General features: G+C 38.9%; 1 protein-coding gene across 1 annotated transcript; it reads right to left on the bottom strand.

Annotated features, from left to right (window-relative positions):
* Positions 1-7,861: 7,861 nt before the first annotated feature.
* LOC137500556 (uncharacterized) lies at positions 7,862-13,435 on the bottom strand. The gene is made up of 4 exons (XM_068227485.1): positions 13,227-13,435; positions 12,825-12,999; positions 8,226-8,370; positions 7,862-8,109 (listed from the first exon to the last, which is right to left on the bottom strand). The coding sequence occupies exons 1-4, from the start codon at positions 13,397-13,399 to the stop codon at positions 7,883-7,885; spliced, it is 720 nt and encodes a 239-aa protein (XP_068083586.1). The 5' UTR covers positions 13,400-13,435; the 3' UTR covers positions 7,862-7,882.
* Between the last annotated feature and the right edge of the window lie 4,742 nt (positions 13,436-18,177).

Raw genomic sequence — 18,177 nt, 5'->3', positions numbered from 1 at the left:
TAACCGTTTACACTCGTAATTCGGGTGTCACTCGGCTTTGCTCTTTTCCAGTTCCACTCGTATTCCGGGTGTACACCTCTACGACGCAAGTTCAAATCTTGCGCGAATTGAAACTTCTCTACTGGAGAAATCCGGAACATTAACAACTGAACTAACTCTACTGTTTATCATAAGATGTCACTGAATGTTTTCGATTTGCTTTTGTTTTTCATTGATCATGAAATGTGGACATTCTCTAACAGACGTCTCTACCAAAAACTATGATAACGCACTCTGGTGTAAAGGAATGAACCTTCCTGGAGAAATGTTGTATTCATAAGTTTTGTCTTTACAAAATTTTGTTCTGTGGTTTGGCAACATTAATCCTTTCTTTCCGCCTGTTTTGAATTTAGCCAATCAGGAATTTCTGTAATTAATTTTCCTCCAATCATAGCTTTCTTCTTCAAATTTCCATGTGTTATTCTTAGTCAACCAATAAAAATTGAGTGGGTGTGTCTACTCACTCCTGAAAGGTCTCGAATTTTCCACGAGGGTATAAAAACTGCTGATTTTCTTGTGTCCGGGCCACTTCAGTAACATCTAGCTTAGTGTGTGGATATGTAGCAGGGGACGGGAAGCGCCTCTTTCTTCGGGCAACAGATCTCCAACAAGGTAATAGCCTTTTAACATCTTTATTTCTTGCTAGCTCAGCAGTTTAACTCTCGGGGAGGGTTCGCAACCTTCAATATGTAAACTATTAAACATGTAAACCCTTTTCCTGGTAAACTTCAGTTTTTTTGAACTTTAATTCGGAGATAGAGAGTGCCTTACCCTCCCGAGCTCCCCTTCATTTTGAAATTGAGGCGACTACGTTTTCATAACCGTTTCTTCTCTTCCTTAAGGGGAGACCCTACTGAGTTTTTCAGTCAAAAATGGTCCAGAAACCGAAAATAAGATTTTTCCATCAGATGATATTTCATTCCTTGCCGCGCATTGTGATATATTTTTTTTGCTTGTACGGCCATTTTAAAATGCTCTGGGGGGGCGTTAAAATGACACGTGCACTTCAGTTTGAATGGACACGTCCACTTCCTTGCAGATAAAGTGGCATAGCTCAAAGATTCTTTTGTGTTTCAACTTGATTCTTGAGCATGATGTTTAGGAATGGCCTAGTGCTGCCATCTGTTATCTTATTTTTGATGATTTGTTGAAGAGGTGTATTAGGGAAAAAACTCAAAATCCAAATGAGAGTTTAAAATCTGTTATTTGGCATAAATGCCCTAAACAGACTTTTGTTTCCAAAGCAAGGTTGGACATGGCTGTTGTAAATGCTGTGGGGGAGTTCAATATGGGTTCCGTAGCCTGTCAAAAGGTCAAAATGGCAGTTGATGGCAGACAATTGAGTGAAACCACTTACAAAGTGGGTCATGAACGTGACAGAGACAGGAAGCAGAAAAGTGCCATGAATAGTAAAGAAGACAAAAAAACTGTTAGCAAGAAGCAGAAGCAGTCAAAATCAGTTGCTGAAGAGAGAAAAAGGGCTAAGGAAGGAGAAACATAGGTGCTGGGAAGTTCTGATGAAGGTATTACTTGACAGATGTTTATTTATAAAACTATTTTTTTCTCAGAACTAACAATTTCAGATGTTTAAAACATTCCTTGCACAACAGTTTTTGCACGATTACCTTCAAACTGTGTCCACACACTCTACATTATAAGGTTCATGAAACTTAGTATCCGTTTTAAAATGTAATTATAATTTTCAGAGATATTGGGTGTGAAATCCAAAATTTTCATAGGTTTTAACATGGTTATGAGGTGTAGCGAGAAAAATGGAAATAATTGGATAACCAATGGATTGTTTTTGAAATGAATACTAATTATTATTAAAATATGTGTTGTGACTATTGTAAGAAAGTTTCAGGAAAATATTTTCAAAAATATTGTGCATGGGACATTTTGAAAATGATGTACTTTTTTCACAAAATTGTTATAAATTGAAAAATATCCATTCAAATTCATTCAAATGTTACAATTAGCTTAAACTTACTTATCTCAATGTACTACCAAAATTTGGTGAAAATAAGATAAGAATTGTAGAAAAATTAAAACTCGGTAGGGTCTCCCCTTAATGTATTAAGGTTTTTTTATACGAGTCACCTCCCTAGCTTGGGATTAGCCCCTGTGTATCGGCCTAGCGCCACTTAGGTTTTAAAATGTAGATTTAGGATTGCAAATTCACGCCTCCATCCTTTTTGTTTTGGGCCATTTAAATTAACCTAGTTTTGCACACTAAGGCCCAGTAGATTGGGTACGAGATACCCCTGTTTCTTTATTATGCCTTGATGGCAGTTTGTGTAAAAGTTTCTTATTGCCTTTATAGCCTCCTGAGACCTGCCCTATATCAACTGTCTACAATAGGGAACATGCATGATCCGGGGTTTTAATTAAAAATATGCTAATCTGATTCAAAATTTCATGCAGAATTCAAAAATGTGATCAGAATGTACAAATAATAACTCCAAACGTGATAAAAATCTACGAAAATGTCACGGCACGCAAGCACGCGATCTCATTGGTCTGACGTCATCGTACAGGTTGACTGAATTAGCAGACGAAATAACACAGTGTGCTGTGAGAAGCAGGATACACTTCGCGTGTTTCTACTTTACGTTAGTGTCTAGTATGGTTAAATTCGAGGTCTATACATTGGACATTAATCTGAGTGGTATATTTTAGACTTAAAATGAATCCTGCGCAGACAGTGAGGCAGAAAACTTATAAATGGTGTAGAGTTCCGATGTGCAATAGCACATCGCATACCATACCAAACAAATTGTTTATAAATGTTCCAAAGACGCTAAAACTAGGAAGAAATGGATTTTGGCGAGCCAGAGAAATGCTGGTGATATATCGGAAAAGTTTACAGTTTATATATATATATATTTTTAATATTTTAACGTAAGATGAATTTGTTTGAATTTTCAAATCACTTTTCCATGTCAGCTGTTCTAGTGGTAAAACTTTAAATTGTAATGTATAATGCTTTATTTAAATGCTTCAATTACGTCTTGGACACGAGGCTGACGTATTTGAGCACCTTCAACTACCACCGGACTGAACCAAGTTGGGGTCAGAAGGCCAGCACCTCAACAGTCTGAACCACTCAGCCCGACTTGTGAAGTCATATTTATCTTTATCATGTTTAACTTTTTCCCTCCACAAATATATTTAATTCTCTTTCATGGGCCCTGGAAGTGGGTAGGCCAGTTGTCCCAACCATAAATATATATTTTTTTGGGAATGATAGATTATAGCCCTATAGTACTATGATCTTTCTTTCTTTCCTTCTTTCTTTCTTTCTTTCTTAATCAGTTTATCCTTCAGGGTTGGTTTTCTCTCGGACTCAGCGAGGGATTTCACCTCTACCACTTCAAGGGCAGTGTCCTGAAACGTTGAGACTTTGAGTATGGTGATGAAACTGGTGAGGAGGGCCATTACCTCGGCCAGGCGGCCTCACCTGTTATGCTCAACAGGGGCCTTGTTGGAGGATGGGAGGATCGGAAGGGATAGACAAGGAAGAGGGAAGGAAACGGCCGTGGCCTTAGGTGCCTGGAGGAGAAGTAGGAAAATACGAAAAACCACTTCGAGGATGGCTGAGGTGGGATTCGAAACCCTTCTACTCAGTTGACCTCCCGAGGCTGAGTAGACCCCGTTCCAGTCCTCGTACTATTTGTTTTCAACTTTCATGGCAGAGCCGGGAATCGAAACCGGGCCTCCGGGAGTGGCACACATTAACCACTACACCACAGAAGCGGACTAGTTCTATAATGCTACCTATATGTTTATGTTAGTGCTGAAATCCGATTTCTTACTTTACTAATGCTGAAAGCCCGAAAATGTAATGTTATTCTTTAATAGGGGAATCAGTCTAGAAGGAAATGTTGAAAGTGATGTGATATCTATCCAGGTTCGTTGTTATCCTAATACTATGGGTTACAGTACATTGCACGTATATAAAAGACGCCACTTACAAACTTGCTTGTTATCCGCGAATTTCTGCGGCCACAAAAGTCACATTTTTCAAGAATGATGACATCTACACAGGGTAGATTGTCTGACTGTGCTGTTTCGAACCTTTCTTCTGTCATTTCGAAGTTACTCGCGATCATGAATAATAAACAATCGGCTTTTAGCAACGGCTGATGCACAACGGCTGGTAGAGCTCCATGCGGTACTGGATCGTGACGTCACAGCGCGTCGCTTACGTCAGAGGCCGTTTCACTCGCCTTGCGGAAAGGTACTATTAAACATTTTTTTAATGGTAGAAAACAAGGCAACATACCACAATGTAATACGTTTACGTACTATTTCATTGGTGTACTTTTCAAAAAAAATATTTTTGAAAATTATGCATGTTCCCAATTGAGGACATTGGTATTTCGAACCTCAGAAGTTATATATATTTACTAATGCACCAAGACCAGTTGTGATCAGAAGAGGATATTCAGGGCTGACATCTGGTGTATTTTTAATGCACTACTTGTATTTGCAGTATTCCTTGGTCCATGTGAAGTGTGAGTGGCGCGAAAATGGCAACCCGTAAAATCAGAGGTAATAAATCCATGTTTTTATTTAGTATTTCTAAATAATTCAAATAAGTATAATAATTACAATCATTTGTGTGTATTTACTGCTGTGTTAAGTTAATCTAACATTTTGATTAATGATAGTAAGTGATAAAACTAAAATGTGTCCAATTGAGGACACTAGGTTAATGGACAGTAATTTCTGAATGACACATTTAACCTAACTTTTGTCTGTCAAAGCAATGCTTCAGTGAAATAGAATACAATTTTTGTTTAATTAATGGGAGTAGAGGTACGTTTTAACTTAATATTAAGAAATCTTTACAATATGTGGAGTTTGAACATTTTTTTTACATTTTAGGTTACAGTCAACTCACTGCAGATGAGATATTCGACATCATTAACAGTGGAGAGGTGTCAGATTTTGATAGTGACTCGGAGCAGGTTGATACTGTGGATAATTTAGTTAAATGTGATGAAGAAACGAGTGAAGAAGAGCAGGAGGAGGAAGGTGATGAGTGCCTGGGGATAAATGTAATGGAAGAAGGACGAAGTGAAGACTTGGAACAAGCAGAAAGTGACATTGTCAGCTCAGTTCTGTCACCAGAAATGCCAGTAAAAAGAAAGAAGTGGACGAAAAGTGAATCATTTTCTTCTGACATACCTATCCGTGATGAACCCGTTACAGAGGCCGAAATTCGTAAGGATTGGAGACCACTACAGTACTTCTCACAATATCTAAGGGACTCAACCATTGATGATCTTCCAGTTAATACGAAAATAAGAAGTGTTCGGGAAAAGGGAAAAAGTTTGGCAGTAACAAACTCTGAAATGAAGAAGTTTATTGGAGTGGGGCTTATGATGGGAAGTTTACATTACCCAAGACTTAGAATGTACTGGGCGAAAAACAGACGAATACCTGTTATTGCTGATAATATGTCTCGAGACCGTTTCATTGCAATCAGAAACTGTCTGAAAGTGGTTAATGATTTAGAAATGACTGATGAGTTGAAACGTAAAGACAGATTATGGAAAGTTAGGCCATTTATTGAAGATATTAGAGGGGGATGTTTATCAATGACTAGGCAGGCACATCTTTCTGTTGATGAACAGATGATTCCTTTTTCTGGTACTACTTCTCTCAAGCAGTTCGTTGCCAATAAGCCTAATCCTGTAGGTCTTAAAAATTTTGTTCTGGCTGATTCATCAGGCCTCGCACTAGACTTCTGTATTTACCAAGGAAAAGAAACCTTCCTGCTGGACCAAACTGATGCAAAATTAACAGTAGGTGAATCTGCCGTACTGAAATTATCCGAGTCAATCCCACCGTATACTGTAGTGTACATGGATAGATATTTCACGACAGAAAGACTCTTGGACCTATTAGCGAAAAAAATATCAGTGCAACTGGTACAGTTATGAAATCTAGGGTTTCAAATGTACCATTTACTCCAGATAAGATTTTTGCCAAGCAGCCAAGAGGAACATCTGAACATTTTGTGGCAAATGACACAGATTCTGTTAGTATTTGTGTTACAAAATGGTTTGATAACAAGCCTGTAATGCTGATGTCATCACAGGAAGCAAAATGCCCAGTCGAAACATGCCGCAGGTGGAGCAAAAAAGATAACAAGTATATATCAGTTCCTCGGCCGTGTGTTGTCGGACGGTACAACACTTTCATGGGAGGCGTTGACCTCAATGATAGAATGATATCATATTACCGAAACGATACCAGAACAGTGAAATGGACCCTGCGAACAATTTTGCACTTCATCGATCTTGCAGTAGTAAACTCCTGGATCCAGTACCGAGGTGATCAACAGCTTATGAATGTATCTCAGAGAAATAGAATGAAATCATTGGAGTTCAGGCTTCAACTCATTGAAGAACTGATTGGTTCTGGGTGCAGCTCAGTAGAATCAATTGATGACTCAAGTGAAGTATATTGTGAACCTAAGGGGAAGATTCAAAAGCTTCCATCTGTACATTATAGAATGAAGGGAGCAAAACATCTTCCAGAAGTAAAAGACCAGAGTTTTCCAAGTCGTTGCAGAAATGAAGGATGTGCCGGGAAGAGCCGTGTAAAATGTATGAAATGTAATGTATACCTATGTCTTACAAAGGACAGAAATTGCTTTGTTGCATTCCATTCTTAGCAATAGATTGCTTACTTTACTGAGCGCAATTTTTGTTGTTAATCTTCCAATAAGATGATTCTAAAACCATCTTGATAGACAAAACATTTTAGTGACTTGTGACCTAACGTGCTCAATTGAGGACATTACAAAAATGTGTGTTATAATCTATTGAAATGGTATACTAATTTAAAAAGTGATGTTGTGGAACATTCATAGATCAATAAAAGATAATTTGATAAGAAACAATGTATTTGTAACAAAAAAAAGTTCAGGTCTCAGGAGGATAGGCTCGAAAGATCGAGAGCGGGTCAGCTGTTTATGGTGTTGTGGTAAAAGTGCCTTATGCCCGTTGCTCACGGTCATATTTTTGGTAAAATTATTTGACAAAAATTTCTTAACATTTTTTATCAAATATGTTGTGTTGTACATGGTAAAATATTGCTTCAAACTCATACCAGTGTCATCTGTTGGTCAAAACTCAGAATTAAATTTGTTTGGCCTGACCTCTGTGGGAATAGGTCCCAAGTACTGAAGCTGATTGTTTTGCTCTTTGGCTGTCAGATGAGCATGTTCTACTGTCAGTAACATCTAGCTTAGTGTGCGGATATGTAGCAGGGGGCGGGAAGCGCCTCTTTCTTCGGGCAACAGAATAAATCACAAATGCCATCAGTACATAGTAAACAAATTGCAGCTTTAGTTGCAATAGCTGCATGTGCAGTTATTAAAAGGAAAAACAGTAGGAAGAGGAGAGCTATAAAGTGGTGGACCAGACCTTGGGTGGGATGATGGAAGGGGATTGTTATCTTTAGTCCAGAATGAATTGAGGTTAGAGGACACTGAATCATACAGGAATTTCTTAAGAGTGATTGAAGGGAACTTCGAAAAACTGCTCCAGTTAGTTGGACCTAGAATAGCAAGAAAGACACAAATATGAGGCAAGCTATTCTAGCTGCAATGAGACTACAAGTATCACTGCGATTTCTTGCCACTGGTGAATTATATACAAACCTCATGTATGCTACAAAAATACCTTTTCGTACCCTGGCTCGTATAATCCATGAAACGTGTAGGGAGATAGACAATGCATTGAGGAAAGACTATTTGTAAGTAGGACTGTATATTTATTAATAATGATATCACAACATAGGGAATTATTTTATTTTATGACATATTTTACTCCACTTCTTCCAGTAGAGCCTCTGTAAGTAGGTTCTGTATTTTTTGTTTTGTTAAAATTTTCACTCTTTTGTTTTTTATTTGATGGAGTTCACAAGCAATGTAGTTTGCAAATGCTTCCTCTGAATCTACAGCTGAAGCTGACATGGATGCTAATACCTGACTAGCACTTGCCAGCACTTGGTCCTCAGGTGAAACCTTTTTTCTTTTTCTGATTGATGTACCTGAAAAGTGGAAAATCCCTCATATTTTAAAAGTATCATTAACGAAACCACACTTTCCTAAGAATGTTAAATTAAATGCAGTAACTCCATTTTACTGGGTATATAATGTTTTGTACCTTCTTTTTGTGGAGGCTGGTTCATCACACTCTTTGTGCTAGAAGCAGGTGTGACTGTGTCAGACTCCTGAACTAGGTCTACCAGTACCCCGTCATCATCTAATGCTATATCATCCATCGCCATCATGGAGCTTCCTTCAAAATTCTGTAAGGAATTAATTTTCATTTCAGATTCCAGACACAAATGAAAAATGGTTACATATTGCTCAAGAATTTGAAGAGAAGTGGAACTTCCCAAACTGCAAGGGAGCAACTGATGGGAAACATATTCATTTTGCAGCTCCACAATCAAGTGGATCACACTATTATAATTACAAGGGCACAAAACGCATTATTTTACTAGCAGTGGTTGATGCAACCAATAAATTTATTTATGTGGATATTTGAACTAATGGTCGTGTAAGTGATGGGGGTGTGTTTCAGAAAAGTGATTGATCTTCAGCAATGCATGACAGAATGCTGATCATACCTCCTCCTCGTCAGCTGCCTGAATCTGACAAGGAGTTTCCCTTTGTTTTTGTGGCTGATGATGCTTTTCCACTGTCCATAAACATCATGAAACCCTTTCCCAACAGAGTATTGACAATGGAGCAAAAGAAATTTCAATTGCAGGTAGAGTCGGGTAATGTGTGTTGTAGAAAATGCCTTTGGTATAATGGTTAGTTCTCTTAAGGGACATTGGTACCGAGTTTTCCCCAATAAACGGTCAAAAATCGTAAATCTGTTTTTTAGCGGGAAAACATTCTCTGAACCATTAGGAAGGAGGTACTAGAAATTTAACCTGATCCCCCCTCCCTTATAGGCTGGGCAGCCATTTTTTAAAAGCGGTGCGCCATGCTTCCAGCTCATAAGCTGGTCCGGCATGCCCCCTCGACACTCCACAATGCATTACAAACTATTCTTCCTTTGAAAAGGTATTTTGTGTTTGAATTATGACTTTAGTGAAGTTTACATAAATAAACCTAGCTTGTGCTGCCATCTCTGGTGTATTTTCTCAACTACATACAAGTCAAAACAATTTTTATAAAATAATTATAAAACTATTCTTATTTATTTGATGTTATATGCTGCTGAGTTTCACAATATTAGACATTGTATTTTAGTGTCCAAAGTAATCCCATAAACTATTACATTACGATAATCCTGCGTACTTATTAATTCCTTATGAGTTTGCAGAACCATGTGCTGCCTGTCTGAAGTTTGCTTGTGGATTTGTTTGCAAACAAAGTAGTGTTCAGCCGTACTAATTTCCATTTCTTGGTAAAACGAAAATGGATACATCAAGCTCACGATGGTATCCCTCTAAAGGAAGATCTAATAAAAGGAAAAAAACAACTTGAGGCAGCTCGTGAAGGCCTGAGTAAGAAAAGGGAGTTGAAAAATCAGGTAGGCCAAACTGTTGCACAGTCTACTACTGATTTAGAACCTAGTTGTAGCAATGCTACTGTTGAACAATCTACCACGAATTTACAGCTTAGTGGTAATAATGTTGCTTTTCATAACAGATCTATTGAAAATCAATCAAATCAAACTAGATCTGAGCACAAATTATCTGCAGTTTCACCTGTGCTGCTAGGTCAGAGTGATTCGAGCTACGTGCTAATACATAGTGTCACTCTTCAGGATTTATTACAAAATTTGAAATGTCCTGAATGTGATCGTGCTAGTCTAAATGTTGTGGTAAAAGATCAGCTTGGTTTGGCAAACAAGCTGCATGTAATATATAATGCATGCAAGCATTGTACCAACAAGGTGTATACCAGTCCTAGGGCCAAAGTACAGTGTAAATCTGAAAGACCTCCCTTTGATGTCAATAGAAAAAGTGTAGAGGCTTTTCTAAGTATGGGGCTAGGCCATAGATATATGGAAAGGTTCTGCATATGCATGGGTATGCACTGTATGAACTCCAAGATATTCACCAGCCACATGAATGGCCTAGCCACAGAGGTCATAGATGCAAAAATGAAAATGCTTAGGCAGTCCAGAATGATTGTTCGCAAAGCACATGAGGATGTTGATTCTTCATTAGTGAATGCCAGTGTCATGGACATTGCTGTGTCTTATGATGGTACATGGCACAAGCAAGGCCATACATCATTGTATGGCATTGGCCTGGTAGCTGATATTTTAACAGGACTGATCATTGACTATGAGGTTTTGTCAAAATTTTGCCACTATTGTGTCACTATCGCTAATGAAATGGATCCTGATACACCAGAATTCATGGTGCTTTCAGGGTATCATAAAAAGAGTGGTGAATGCTGTAAAAATTATGATGGCTCCTCAGGTTCAATGGAGGTCACTGCAGCTGATATAATGTGGAGATCTCTTCAGGAGTGCAAGATGAGATACACCACTGTACTCTCTGATGGAGATGCTAGGACCCATCAGCACCTGAATGAAGTTTCAATGTATGGTAAAGGTGTGAAAATAGTAAAAGAGGAGTGTTAACCATGTGGCAAAGAATGACCACAGCATTTTTTAAACTAAAAAAGGACACTAAAGACCTAAAACTGGGTGGTCGTGGCCCCACTAAACTGAATTTAGAGAACATAAAGAAACTCACAAGTTACTATAGACAGGCCATTCAGAATCATTTACCGGATGTACCTGCCATGAAAAATGCAATATATGCTACCCTGTACCATTACAGGTCTACAGATCACAAACCAGAACACACAAAATGTCCCCAAGGAACAGATTCTTGGTGCTTCTACAATAGAAGCATTGCCCATGGCGGGTCTCCACAGAGCCATACCAAGATGTCTGTTCAGTTGTCTGACAGCATGTTATTGAGAATTTTGCCTGTCTACCAGACTAGCAAGCAATGAATTGTTAGCTCGCTGCGTCAGGGGAGGAACACAAAATTCCAATGAGAGTGTGCATTCTCTCATTTGGAAAAAATTTCCAAAAGAAATTTTCATTTCTAGAAAAGGCTGGACTTGGGAGCATTCAGTGGAGTTTCTGAGTTCAATATGGGATGCTCTGCCACCCATAAACTGAAATGTGTGCTAAGAGGGGAAGAATATCCAAGAGCTTCCTCTACAATTTGTCAGCATCATGATATTGCCAGAGTAAACGAAAGCAGGTCATGGGTTAAACGAAGGAAAGGGGCACCACGTGGCATAAAATCAAGGAAGCTGCTAAGAAGAAACAGGAAGGGGAAACTTACAAATCAGGAGCATTCTGAACCTCAGGTAGGCATTCACTGTACCATGTCAATATATAAAAATGTTTTCTCAAAACTAAATTTTTATATATTCAAAATGTTCCAATGTTGTCTGAAATGGGTGAAATTTTCCATTTATGTTCAGAAATAGACAGTGAACAAAGTTACAGAGCAAAAATTCAGGTTTCTTTGTTCTGAGTCAAGAAAAATAAAAATTTGTAGGAAAAAGCCATAAAATTAAAAAAAAATATTATGTGTGATATTAAAATTTATTACAGCTAAATCTTTGAAGTTACTTGAGATATCTTTCTGTAAAGTTCTTAAGCCTGTTTGAGGGTATGTCACATCAAAATACGAAATTTTTAATAGCAATGCTAATGCGTGTGGAAGATTTTGATTAATACATGATTAGCAAAAATAATTTTAGTAAAATGCATACGTTGAGAATTAATTGAACAATTTCAATGAAATGTTGTATACATGTTAGTTTCTAAGTTTAAAGTCAGCTGTCAAAATTTCAGGAAGTTTGGTTCAGAAATATGGAAGTCTGAAAACTCCAGTACCAATGTCCATTAAGTAAAATAAACCTGTCAGTAGAGCTATTGTTCAAGTCACCTGTACTTTGCATAACTTCCTTCTGGAATAGAACAAAGCAGTTTACATGTGTCTGAACAGCGCAGATCAGGAAAATATAAATGAAGGAAGGCTGCAGCATGGAAACTGGAGGAACAGTCAGTCAATGGAAGGAACTGAGGGGCAAAGTGGAAACACAGCAGCTCGAATACCTCTGAACATAACAAATAATTTTAAAGGTTATTTTAGTGGAATAGGACAAGTGAAGTGACAAGAACACTGGGTGAACAGCTATCGATTTTGAAGGCAGAACAAACACTTTTTTGATTTCACTATTTGCTGTCTTGTTTCATTTTTGTTAATTAGTCTGATAATATATGTAAATATAATAAAGTATTACTTAACAATTTTAATAGATCTAAATGACCTGCAGCTCAGTAATGCAGGTGTTTGAACTCAGTAACCAAATCATTCCTACAATTACATATGGCAATTGTTACTTCATCTCATTAGCACCACTAGCAAAGATAGAGACCAGTATGATTAAGAAGCACTAACATTAAAATCCCCCTACCTTTCTTCTCACATGAAACTGTTACAAGTGTTGCCTGCACTAAAACGTCTAATGCTATTTTAATGAACAGCTTATACAATAGCAACCTTAGAACCAAGCATAAGTGATTTCGTTCTCTTAAATAAACAATATTTCAGAAAGGTTTCTTTATTTACTTACTTTTCTAACTTGCTTCTTAATTTATTCTGCTTTACTTTTATAGGATATTTATAATTATGATCATTAGAATGCAAGTTATTTATTTCATAAAATGATTAATATACTTCTTATTCAGTGCACTTACCAAGATTGTAGACTCAGTAAATCCATCTTCACTGAGCTGTGACATGTCAAGGTTAGATCTACTACTTCTTGGCATGATGTGGTCAGTAAGAAACAGCAGTCTGTCATACCACACAAATGATGGCCTGTATACATCATCGGAGCTCATTCCACTCTTCAGTTTGTTAACTTTATTCCTGAAATCGTAATGTTAATCCATTAAAACGCATACAGTAGGCCTATCTATAATAGTTACTGCTGCTTAGAAAACATAGGCCTATCTATAAATGGCTAGACCGAACTTGAGATAGAACACAGATCATTCAAATAATTTATCACAGGCCGAGTACTAACTACAATGACGGAACAATCGTCTCCCAGATCGTAAAATAATAATAAAGTGAAGGAATAATACTGCACTAACCTTTCGTTGTTGAATTGTGTTAGTAGACCATTGATCTTGGACTTCACTTCTGAAGAATCCGGGTTTGGCCGGACTTCACACAGTGCCCGCGCAATTTTTGCCTCCGCATCTCTCCTAGCATTCCTGTTATGATACAGTGGAGACTTAACTGCATATAAACACGTATGTTTCATATACTCTTCAGTTAAAATTTCGACTGCTTCTTTCGTCCAGCCCAACATGTCTGTTTACAACTTGAGCTTCACAGACCCGCTACCAGATCGCTACTTCATCCATACACTGCTGTGATTGGCTGTTGTATCAAATAATTTAATGAAAATAGGACATGCTCTTATTTGACCATGATTTGACAAAATACTTTATCAAATCAGGTGTTCCGTAAAATTTGACTGTTAGCAACAGTCACTCCTTATTGAACAACGAGTTGTTCAATAAATTTGGTGAAAAATTTGACCATGAGCAACGGGCATTAGAGAGGCTCGAGATGTAAAGTTGGGAGCTAATGCTCCATGTAACTAAGGGTTTTCTGCCCTTTGGTAATTTGTGGTTATGAGCTGAGAGCTCAGACTTTGGGGCTCGTAGCCCAGAATTTGTAAACTTACATTGTACCTGATATTGTTGTTATTTCACCTTGTGAAAACTGCTAAACTTTGTTGTCTGTTGAAAATATAAGCTTTATTGAAATTTTAATTCATCTTTCGGACTTGTAGTTAGACCCATTCCAGCCCGCACCTTCTTTCACTTCTGACTTCCACGGATAACTCCGTAACACCGAGTATCACCGGGCAACTGTTTTTGTTCACTGATCTCTTTGCTATGACAATTTCTGTGCTCCGTGTAGTACCACCTGCTAGTGTAAGCTCTGTACTATGTTTACCATTAGGTTATTTACCACTTCTGTTCTATCTGTGCACTGTATTCCGTGGAATAGCAATTCATGTTTACATACTGTTTGAGAAAGATGGCTGGTCCCAGCAACAAGTTACGTTCGGATTAAATTACGGACTTCTTATGGATCACAATGAAAGTGAAACGTGTGCATTTACTGATAGTGAAGAAAGTGATGAACCTAGTGGTACTGAAAGTGGAAATGACTCTCAAACTGATTCAGAAGGAGGAGGATGATGATGATGCTTGTTGTTTAAAGGGGCCTAACATCGAGGACATCGGCCCCTAATGGTACGAAATGAAATAACAAAAAGTTCAAATTCATCCACTGACCAAAATAAAATAAAAAATGTCATGAAAAATGAATGGATGGACATGAACCCAACCAAACAAACATAAAACAGTGGATCAGACTCAAAAAAAGATCGTAAATAATAGTATTACTGACCAAGGGACCACTTATAAAGCACAATGATGCTTGATGTCTAAAGGGGTGCAAAATCCATGTCTAAGGCCCACAAAATGGTACATGTCACGAGTAAAGTAGAACCATGGTATTTGTCATGTTGGGGTACTAATCAAAAGTAGCGAAGACTCACGGTGTTCCACACAAGATGGTACTACTCACAAGTATTGCACTTCGTACAGGGAACGCAGACCTATGGTGTTTCTCAGACAATGGCACCACTCATAGCCAACGCAAACCGATAAGGTTTTCACCTAGGTGTACTAAACACAGGGACTCGCACTATCCCGTGGTGTTCCTCACATAGTGGGTACCATTCACAGGCAATGCTGACGCACGGTGCCGCTCATATAGCGGTACAACTCACAGCCTACGCCCAGACCCGCAGTGTTGCTTCCATGGGTACGATGCACGGGTACTGGAAACCCACAGGACACCCCCTCTTCTTCTACTAATCACAAACCTATTTCGTACCGAATTTAGTGGTACTACTATCCCAAGTACAAGCAACCCATGGTGTTCCCCATGTGATGGTATGAATCAAAATTAGTTTCATGGTTCTAATTCAATCATCCCTTGGTTCCCTCTTTTAATCACCTCTCACGACAGGCAGTGGATACCGTGGATGTATTTTTCGTCTGCGTCCCCCACCCACAGGGGGTAAAGAGAGAGAAAAAAGAAGAAGAAAGAAGGGATCCGTCACTTCGAAAAATGAAGTAAGGGGCGATGAAAAGCAAGGGCCACGAAGGGCGTGAAAATGAAAGACTCCCTAGTCTTCGAATGCTCTAATACCGCCGGGATCGGAAAAGAACAAGAGTTGACCAAGGGAGGTCGGATAGGATAGACGAAAGTGAGGAGCCTGGCACAAGTAAGTGGAAGCAATGCCAAGACTCAGCTAAGGGCCCCGCGGTCGCCAATCCACACTCCCAAGTTGATGATGATGCTTGTTGTTTAGAGGGGCCTAACATCGAGGTCATCAGCCCCCAATGGAACGAAATGAGATAACAACAAAATATGAAAAGCATCCACTGACCAAAATAAAAAATATAAAAAATCATGAAGAATGAATGGATGGACATGAACACAACAAAAAAAAAAAAAACAGAGGATCAGACTCAAAAAAGATTGTAAATATTAGTATTAGTGACCAAGGGACCACTTATAAAGCACAATGATGCTAATGGCACTTATCGGTAGCAAAGGAAAACCATTATATTTCTCCAGCTGCGGTACTAATCAAAGGTAGCGTATACTCACGGTGTTCCAAACATTAAGGTACTACTCACAAGTATTGTACGTCGTAAAGGTAACGCACACCTATGGTGTTTCTCACAAAATGGCGCCACTCATAGCCAACGCAAACCGATGAGGTTCCTCACCTAGGTGTACTAATCACGGGCGCCAGTATTCCCATGGTGTTCCTACAGAGTGGGTACTAATCACTGGCAACGCAGACCTACGGTGTCGCTCGTAGAGTGGTACAACTCACAGGCTACGCCCAGACGTGTGGTGTCGCTCACACGGGTACAACTCACAGGCAACGCCCAGACCTGTGGTATTGCATACATGAGCACGACTCACAGGTACTGGAAACCCACACTGAACCCCACTCAAGTGCTACGAATCACAAAACTATGTAGTACCTAACAGAGTGGAACTACTCGCAAGTGAAAGCGACCGATGGTTTTCCGTGCATGATGGTACGAATCAAAAGTAGTTTCATGGTTCTAATACAATCATTCCTTGGTCGCCCCTTTTAGTTGCCTCTCACGACAGGCAGGGGATACCGCGGGTGTATTATTCGTCAGCCTCCCCCACCCACAGGGGGGGTGTGTTTGGTCGGCGAGAGGTATTTTATTTCCCTCAAGTCCGCCGGCAAGCCGGTTAGGACCCCCCTATGCGCCACCTGGGACATGCCACGTGGGAGTATCACCCCTTCCTCTGCTACGCCTGCGTAGCAGGTTCGTGGACTCCCAAGCTGAGAGCCCGTTGGGTCCCTGTTAGTCACCTCTTATGATAAGCAGGGGATACCGCAGGTGTATTCTACATGTGCGTCCCCCACCCGCGGGGGGTAGTGTGTTTGGTCCGCGAGAGGTATTTTATTTCCCTCAAGTCCGCCGGCAAGCCGGTTAGGACCTCCCTATCCGCCACCTGGGATGCGCCACGTGGGAGTATCACCTCTCCCCCTGCTACGCCAGCGTAGTAGGTTCGTGGTCAGAAGAAGGTATAAATGATAACAATGGTATGATATGGGCTAGTGACAGCATGTGACAATAACTGGAAATGTTTTTCAGTGTCAGATACTGATCTTCCATGTGTGAAACTCAGTGCTCAGAGTCGACAAAATTTAGGACAAAATTGTGTGTCACCTTTAGATTATTTTTAGTTGTTTTTTACAGATGACAGACCAGTGTGTAACTTCAGCTGTTCACACCAAACGTTTCATGTTTTGTGTGGTTGTAATAGTCAACAAGTCTTCGGTTTTTTTTTAAGGTTCACATATACTGGTTGATTGTGTCAAGACCGCTCGACAAATCTATGCCAAGTTGTGTAAACATACGATATTTTACTCAGATCCAAGAACATTAAAAGTGCCAAGTGTTTCGCATTGGTGTATAAACTTTCAATTAATTCATTTTAACTGCGTTAATGCATTAGTTTCCAGTAGACAGAAGCAGGACCAGCAGTTCTAATCTGTGTTCCACGAACACATGACAATTTTTAAAACAAAAAACCAGAACTTTAAATACCAGTAGTTTATCTTTAACATTCAACTTATATTTATTTCAAGTTTAGTCAGGGGAAGCTGGACAGTCAAACCCATAAACGTTCTTGTAACGCCAATATTTCATATGGTTATAAGTGTTTTCACTTGAACGAGTGTGTTATCAAACAATACAAGTGTTCCCAGTGTTCCGTGTACATGAACGCGCGACAGTTTAGACTAGATCTATGTCTTTATACATTTTGCTTCATTGTGTGTATTTCATCCAATCTTTTTCAGACAGAAACAGGACTGTCAAATCCAAGAATGCTCTTAGAGAGCCAAGGTTTCCACACCATTATAAGTGTTCTTATTGTGTTTTGTATATATTTTCAATCCAGTACATGTAATTCCAGTGTTCCGTGTTCTATAAACACAAGACTGTTGGAGCCAGAACTGGGAACTTTCTAAGCTCCAAGTTCTCCTTGCCAAGTGTATGTTGCATTTCAAGGTAATATCTATCAACTCAATGATGTATTTCCATGCAACCACCTATAGGTACATGGGTTTTTTCATTATGATGATTGTTATCAGATTCCCCTTAATTTAATTTTCACCAAGAACTGATGATGACTCCATGGGAGTCGAAACCGGTCTTCTTATGATTTAATAAATTGATGCAATGTGTTGAATGGTGGAACATCCCTCAAACTCTACATTATTGCATTGTTTGCAGTAACAGGAAAGTGAAAGGTGAAAGAAAAGAAACTATTTTTTTGTGAAACCTGCACTAGACAACCAAAAACATCCTGGAAGGTGTTTCAAATAATATCACACTCAGAAAAAGTTTAAATAATGTGTAATGCATGTGCAAAAATGTTATCTAAATAAAT

This window comes from Anabrus simplex, chromosome 4, assembly GCF_040414725.1.
Source record: "Anabrus simplex isolate iqAnaSimp1 chromosome 4, ASM4041472v1, whole genome shotgun sequence".
NCBI lineage: Eukaryota > Metazoa > Arthropoda > Insecta > Orthoptera > Tettigoniidae > Anabrus > Anabrus simplex.
This window is presented reverse-complemented; position numbering and strand designations above follow the sequence as displayed.